Source organism: Babylonia areolata, chromosome 9 (assembly GCF_041734735.1).
Source record: "Babylonia areolata isolate BAREFJ2019XMU chromosome 9, ASM4173473v1, whole genome shotgun sequence".
NCBI classification, from domain to species: Eukaryota; Metazoa; Mollusca; class Gastropoda; order Neogastropoda; family Buccinidae; genus Babylonia; species Babylonia areolata.
This window is the reverse complement of record NC_134884.1, coordinates 16,728,625-16,736,931: the sequence shown is the minus strand read 5'-3', so window position 1 is coordinate 16,736,931 and position 8,307 is coordinate 16,728,625. Positions and strand designations below refer to the sequence as shown.

The 8,307-nt window shown below is 42.4% G+C and overlaps 1 protein-coding gene across 1 annotated transcript in view; it reads right to left on the bottom strand.

The window, feature by feature from the left end:
* Positions 1-1,399: 1,399 nt before the first annotated feature.
* The window catches only part of LOC143286096 (beta-1,3-glucan-binding protein-like), a 16,870-nt gene continuing 9,962 nt past the window's right edge, over positions 1,400-8,307 (bottom strand). The window contains exons 8-12 of the mRNA XM_076593683.1: positions 7,089-7,166; positions 5,238-5,340; positions 4,596-4,661; positions 2,635-2,755; positions 1,400-2,235 (exon numbers count right to left, since the gene is read on the bottom strand). Coding sequence (XP_076449798.1) covers positions 2,032-2,235; positions 2,635-2,755; positions 4,596-4,661; positions 5,238-5,340; positions 7,089-7,166 — 572 coding nt within the window. The 3' untranslated portion in view covers positions 1,400-2,031. The remainder of the gene's footprint in view (positions 2,236-2,634; positions 2,756-4,595; positions 4,662-5,237; positions 5,341-7,088; positions 7,167-8,307) is intronic.

Here is an 8,307-nt window from a genome sequence, read left to right as displayed (position 1 = left end):
TACGCTTTCGTATTGACATTACGTTTGTATTGGTTTTTAAAGATGAAGGTTTTTAAATCATATTCGAAACTTCATTCTTTTAGATGTACATACTTTCGAGTTTGAAATTTGTTTTAGATGTGAAGTTTGTAAACGTTATCCATATGTTTTTATGCATTTAATGTGGTGCTCAAGACAGTCTATTGAAAAATCGTTACGTTTTTTTTTTCTTTGAAATGTTTGAAACATTATTCGGTTCGTTAAAGAATTTATACCTGATCTCTCATTCATTAAAATCACATATTCAACAGTTGAAGTGTGTGTGTGTGTGTGTGTGTGTGTGTGTGTGTGTGTGTGTGTGTGTGTGTGTGTGTGTGTGTGCGTGTGTGTGTGCGTGTGTGTGTGAGAGAGTAGTGTACATATGGGAACTTTATAAATTCAGCTCCAACACATAAGCATTTAACTTCTTAACATATGAATTCATGACCTTTTTATTATTTACACGCTGGTTTCTGTTCATTCTGTTATGTATTATAGTGTTGTATCTACGTCTTACTTAATTTCGTTCATCTTGTTTTATTCTGTTATTCTTTATTTTTTTATTAAATTTCATGTTTTTTGACAGAGCGATAGTTTGTCCATCATTTTTATATTATAATTATTATTTCTTTATTTATGTGCGCTTATCTATTATTTATTCACCTTTTTTTCCAAGGCCTGACTAAGCGCGTTGGGATATGCTGCTGGTCAGGCATCTGCTTGGCAGATGTGGTGTAGCGTATATGGATTTGTCCGAACGCAGTGACGCCTCCTTGAGCTACTGAAACTGAAACTGGGAAGGGAAGCAAACTTAACACGAAGTACGAAAAGTGAACTAACTTGGATTGTATCCCTTGTCACGTTTTTCTCCATGACTTGATATCCGATGCTTTATGGTGTTTTTTCTGTTCGCCTGTCTCTCTTTTTTGTTCTGTGTCTCACATACACGCGCGCGCGTACACGTACGCACACACGCGCACGCACAGTTGCGCGAACATGCGGAAGTGCACTGGAGGAAAGAAAGACATCTTTCACCCACCTCTCTCACCGTCTGTCTCTGCCTCTCTCTCTCTCTCTCTGCTCGTCACTAGTATCGCTTCTTCTGCTCAGAATTCTCTTCTTTGCTACTTCCACTTTTCCTCCTTTAAAAATCGTTTACTTTCCCCCCCCTTTTTTTGAGGGGTGGAAAGTTTGGGGGAGTGTAGAGGTGTTGGGGTATTTCGGGGGCTGAATGAAAAAAGAAAAAGACGTTTCAGTCTCATAATTCGAAATTAATTTGATTCGTTCATCTCTCTCTCTCTCTCTCTCTCTCTCTCTCTCTTCTCTCTCCCTTTCTGTTACCCCTCCCATTCATCTTTGTAGCATACCAAGCAAAACGACATTTTAGAATTAGATCATTTACTCACACATTGACAACCCCTCCACCTCAAACCACACAACAACGAATCATTTATCACCAACCAACCAAAGTCCCACCATCAACCCAAACAGTCTTCAGCTGGTCACAAAATAGCGAAACATTTGGATCTTTTTGCTGACATTTTCATGAAAACTGTTTTGTTGTTTGTTGGGGGATTTTTTTAATTTTTTTAATTTTTTTTTTATTGATGCCGCAGAATAAAACCTTCTCAGACATGGCAGCTGTTTATCGATGCCGCTACTAACCTTTTTTTTTCAGACTGACCGATGTGATTGGTGGTCCCGTCAGTAGCTTTTTAAGCAATAGCGCATCTCAGTTCTATAGGTTATTCGTCTCATCTCTACAAGAAACGTATCTACAGCACGCAACGCATCACAGTTCGACAGGTAACGCATCTTACCTCTGCAAGCAACGCATAACATCTAAACTCTACAGGTAACGTATCGACAGGCAACGCATCTCAGCTCTACAGGTAAGACATCTCAACTCTGCAAGCTCTAGAGGTAACGCATTTACAGGTAACGCTTCACAACTCTACAGGTAACACATTTACAGGAAACGCATCCCAGCTCTACAGATAAAACGTCTCCGCTCTACAGGTAACGCATCTCGATGTAGTCGATCTCCATGGCCACATTGTCGCCCACCCAGCTGTGTTCCCAGCGGGCCCGGTTCTGCCAGAAGTCCTTGGCGGCGTGGGGCGAGCTGTTGGACCAGGGCTTGGCGTAGCCGTAGTTCCAGCCGTCAGGGAAGAACCCGTTGGTGCCGCCCACCGCCACGTTGAAGATCATGTAGAACTGAAACAACGTGAAAACAGAAGATCATGTAGAACTGAAACAACGTGGAACAGAAGATTATGTAGAACTGAAACAACAGAGGCTCGTGTAGAACTGAAACAACATGGAACAGAAGATCGTGTAGAACTGAAATAACATGGAACAGAAGATCGTGTACAGGTCTAACCCTGACTCAGACCGTCAGAAGGGCAGTTAACCGCGAAGGGTGGATGAGGCTGGTTGCCAGTTGTGTGTGTGTGTGTGTGTGAAAAAACAATATAAACTGAAAAAAAGGAATTTTTATGGGTGTGATACCATCATAACCAACCACCAGGAAGAGAGACAGAGAAGGAGAGAAGGAGGATGGAAGGAGGGAGGGTGGAGGAAGGAGGAAAGAACGTTGGTTAGGACTGCTGTTACCTCTTTGTCGAAAGGCGCCATTTTGTCGTTACCAGCCCAGATGTTACTGGTGTGACCCAGCTGAGAGAAGCCGCCAGCAGGAGGGGTAACTCGCATGATTTGCTGGTTGTCGACGTAGGTACTGCAATCAACAAGCGAGATGGAAACGTTTCTGGGTACTTTTTTTGACTCACTTGTGTAAACAAAGTGAGTCTATGTTTTAACCCGGTGTTCGGTTGTCTGTGTGTGTGTGTGTGTGTGTGTGTGTGTGTGTGTGTGTCTGTGTGTCCGTGGTAAACTTTAACATTGACATTTTCTCTGCAAATACTTTGTCAGTTGACACCAAATTAGGCATAAAAATAGGAAAAATTCAGTTCTTTCCAGTCATCTTGTTTAAAACAATATTGCACCTCTGGGATGGGCACAAAAAAATAAAAAAATGAAGCCTAATTATATGCAAACTGCATTTACTGTTATATTTATATTTTTTTGTATTCTCTAAACTTGGCACTTTGATCTGATATTCTGACACAACAACAAGAGCAGTCATTATTATCATTTTTTGTTCAAACAGGAACTTCTTTTGCTAAGCGTGGAAGTTTTATTTATTTTGCAAACGTTTTGGTGCAGATAGTAAAAAAGGGAAATTACTCTGTAATTAATACTAGGGGACTTAATTCGAATCTGGTTAGGACTGTTTTTTCTTCTTCTTTTTTTTTTTTTTTTTTTTTTTAACGCGAAGCTTTATAATAACAAATACAGAACACATTTTAACGATTAGATTTTTTAAAAGTGTATCACAAGTGAGTCTTGAAGGCCTTGCCTCTCTTGTTTTGTTTGTTATCTGTTTTGCTTGTGTTCATCTTTTGCTCGTGATAATCGACTGGCACTGTTCGTGATCTGTGGTGGGGTATTGTTCGTGATCTGGGGGTGGGGTATTGTTCGTGATCTGTGGCGGGGTGTTGGTCGGTTGCTCGTGATCTGTGGCGGGGTGTTGGTCGGTTGCTCGTGATCTGTGGTGGGGTATTGTTTGTGATCTGGGATCTGTGGTGGGGTATTGTTCGTGATCTGTGGTGGGGTATTGTTCGTGATCTGTGGTGGGGTACTGTTTGTGATCTGGGGTGGGGCATTGTTCGTGATCTGTGGTGGAGTGTTGGTCGTGATCTGTGGTGGAGTGTTGGTCGTGATCTGTGGTGGGGTATTGTTCGTGATCTGTGGTGGGGTATTGTTCGTGATCTGGGGTGGGGCATTGTTCGTGATCTGTGGTGGAGTGTTGGTCGTGATCTGTGGTGGGGTATTGTTTGTGATCTGTGGTGGGGTATTGCACGTGATCTGTGGTGGGGTATCGCTCCTGATCTGTAGCATTGTTCGTGAATCTGTGACATTGTTCGTGATCTGTGGTATTGTTCGAAATCTGCGATGTGGCACTGTTCATGATGTGTGGCATCGTTCGTGAATTGTTGCGTTGTTCGTTATCTGTGGCAGTAACAGTATCAGTATCAGCAGCTCAAGGAGGTGTCACTGCGTTCGGACAAATCCATATACGCTACACCACATTTACCAAGCAGAAGCCTGACCAGCAGCGTAACCCAACGCGCTTAGTCAGGCCTTTGAGAGAGAGAAAAAAAGAAAAAAAGGAACAGATAATCAAACAAATAAAGAAGTAAATGAATATCTACATGAAAAAGAAGAAAAAGAAAAGAAAGTTAAAAGGAATTATGGCGGGGGAGGGGGTGGGGTGGGATGAGAGAGAGGGAGAGAGAGAGAGAGAGAGAGAGAGAGGTACACAGAGACAGAGACACAAAGGCAGACACAGTGATACTGACAGAGACTGACAGAGACGGACATAGAAACAAGACAGATACAGATGCACAGAAGCAGACACGAAAAGAAGAAAAAAAGAGACGCAGACACAGCGACAGACAGACAGACAGGCAGACACAGACAGACAGACAGACGGAGAAACAGATTCTGGTACTGACGCCAAGTGGTCGTAAGTCCACTCCAGTTTCCAGGTGTGGAACCCAGCGCTCCAGTCCCCTGTATGCCTGTGGACACACACACACACACACGCACGCACGCACGCACGCACACGCACACACACATACAAACGCACAGACACACATATACACACGCACATAAACGCGCGCGTGCACACACACACAAACACACACACGCACACACATATGCGTGCACATATCACACACACACACACACACACACACACACACACACACACATACACACACACGCAAAAGGTCACTAAAAGTCTTATTTTTTCCGTGTGTGTGTGTGTGTATGTGTGTGTAATAAAAAGAGATAAAAGGCAAGAGAGAGAAAGAGAGAGGGGGGCGGGAAAGGAGAGAGAGAGAGAGAATTAGATGGTTTATTCATAAGGCCGTGAGGAGGGAGGAGAGAGAGAGAGAGAGAGAGAGAACTACAGAGATAAAGAAAGAGACAAAGAGAGAAGAGGGGGAAGGAGAGAGACAGAGAGAGACAGAGAGAGACAGGAGGAAGATGGAGACAAAGGTGAAAAGGGTGTGTGGGGTGGAGGTGGGGGAAGAGACGAAGACAGTCAGACAGACAGACAGACAGACAGACAAACACAAAGGTGAGATAATCACCTGGCCCCAGTGGTTTGGCCATAGTGGTTGTCACCTGGGGAGGTTCCCCAGTGAAGGGTGGAGGACACCTCGTTCACTCCGTGGCCGTTGGCGTTAACGTTTCCTGGGGGGGATTGATAACAGTTTCAGTTTCAGTTTCAGTAGCTCAAGGAGGCGTCACTGCGTTCGGACAAATCCATATACTCTACACCACATCTGCCAAGCAGATGCCTGACCAGCAGCGTAACCCAACGCGCTTACTCAGGCCTTGAGGGTAAAAAAAAAGAAAAAAAAAAGAAAAAAGGTGAATAAATAATAAATAAGCTTACACAAATAAATAAATAAATAAATAATAATTATAATGTAAAAAAAAAAAGAAAAAAAGGTGAATAAATAATAGATAAGCTACACAAATAAATAATAATTATAATTTTTTTTTAAAGTTAGTAGTGATAATAATAATAAAAATTGTTCAACAGTTATGCAAACATTAAAAGAGAGCGGTGATGGAGGGATGGCGAAGACAGAGAGAGAGACAGACAGACAGACAGAGAGAGAGAGAGAGAGAGAGAGAGAGAGAGAGAGAGAGAGAGAGAGAGAGAGAGAGAGAGAAAGAAGTCAAACATTTTTCTTTCAAGAATTAAGATTTTAGGCATGCAGACATGATCTATTTTCTTCCAATACAATCAGAGAGAAAGAGAGAGAAAAGGGGGAGACACACAGGGAGGGAGAAAGAACTCAAAATGCTTTTCATTCAAGGATTAAAACTCTCTCCATACGAACGTCGAAAGAGACGACGTCAACAGCGTTTCACCTCAATTACCATCATCAAAATATTGCAAGCGGAAGGCTCTTATACTGAAGAGGTGAATGTTGACAAAGAATACCACAATTCTGACGACGGAAGCTAAAGGTTGGGTCATTCAGACACCCACTGGACATCCGAGGGGTCTGTGTAGAGGAGCAGAGAGGACTGGCCGTACTGAGTGAGTTAATATTTTAGGCATGGCTTATTCTTCCAATATAGGCACAGAGGGAGAAAAAGGGGATTTGGGGGTGGGGGGTGGAGGGGGTGAGGGGGGGGGGATATGGGGGCAGTGAGGGAGGGAGGTAGGGAGACAGGGAATGATGGCCTAGAGGTAACGCGTCCGCCTAGGGAGCAAGAAAATCTGAGCGCACTGGTTCGAATCACGGCAGTCGCCAGTATTTTCTCCCCCTCCACTAGACCTTGAGTGGTGATCTGGACGTTAGTCATTCGGATGAGACGATAAACCGAGGTCCCGTATGCAGCATGCACTTAGCGCACGTAAAAGAACCCACGGCAGGGTTGTTCCTGACAAAATTCTGCAGAAAAATCCACTTCGATAGGAAAACATGAAAAAGAAAACTGCATGCTGGAAAAAATACATAAAAATGGGTGGCGCTCTCAGTGCAGCGACGCGCTTTCCCTGGGGAGAGCAGCCCGAATTTTACACAGAGAAATCTGTTGTGACAAAAAGAGTAATACAATACAATACAATACAATACACCTCAAAATGTTTTTCATTCAAGGATTGATATTCAAGGCATGGCCTAATCCAATACAGGCAGAGAAAGAAGAGGGAGGTGGGGAGGGAGGGAGGGAGGGAGACAGACTGTTTTATTCAACAATTAAGATTGTAGGCATGGTCTAGTCTTCCGATAGAGGCAGAGAAAGAAAGAGATAGACAGAGAAAAGGGGGGAGTAAGAAAGGCAGAGAGGGAGACAGAACTAAAAAAAAAAAAAAAAATACCGCTGTTCATTCAAGGATTAATATTTCAGGCATGACCTGGTCTTCCCATCTTTTCGTGATAATCTACTACATCCATCATCAAATTATGGTGCACACATACCACGTGACTCCATGATGTCGATCTCTCCAGAACGAGGCCATCCTCCGTAATGGTTGTCTCTGGGCAACATCCAGATGGCTGTCACACACACACACACACACACACACACACACACACACACACAATCATGAAATCCGTATAGTCACTCATCTCCTTGACGGCATAACCAATGCTTTTTGATTTTAGACATGAACTGTGAATCTTTAGTGGGATGTCAAGACAACTAAAATATCTGTGCCTTGAGTCTTTCACGGGCTCTCGTGACAACTAAAACGACTCCTGGTCTGATAAAACGACTCCTGGTCTAAGTCTGCGCCATGACAGTTCAAAATGAGTGACTGGATCCTGAGAGTGGCCTGCCCCTGTTGGCGGTCATTACAGACATTCAGAGATGAGAAAGGGGAAAACGTCTGTAGCTCTTCTTAATGATTACAGAATGCAAAATACGGAACGCTTCATTATCTCAGAAAAGATTAATACATATGTGGTGTTAATTAACATAAAACAATATACGAGATATAAAAGCATGCACACACAGAAACCACCACACACAAACCACCACCATTATCAACCCGTGTGTCTGTATGATATAAATCCCCTTTTGCATGCTATTTTATGAGTATATCAATGTCATTGTTATTAATGTTATCATTACAAACGCTATGTCTTTAGAGAGTGGCCTGCCCCTGGTTAGCAACCGCAACAGGAATCAACAGCTCTACAAATATTCAGTCTTTTCTGTGTGTGTGTGTGTGTTTAGTTGTATTTAGTGTCTTTGGTGTGTTAGCTTACCTCTGGATTTCAGGATCAATGTCTTCAGTTAGCGCGGTGACCTCGGTGGGAGCTTACTGTAAATATACATCTAATGCGTCGTGCTGTGTCTCTGGGGTAAACCATTGTACCGGCGACCATCCCTTGGAATTTACAGGACACTTCAACTGGGGTTCCTACACTTTGTTTTGTGCTCTGGGGAATTTTTCATCGATTTTCAGAGGTACCTTTATCTTTTTTAGATTTTTTTAAAAAACGATACATGTTTTTTGGGTGTTTTTTTTTATAATTTATTTTCTTTTAAACAAAGATTTCTAATTGATAATAACAATCATCATTATGATAGAAATGATAATAATCCAAATAATAATAATAATAATAATAATAACAATATAATTTATTTTTAGTCTAATATCATCATCTTAGATGAACAGACTATAAATAAATA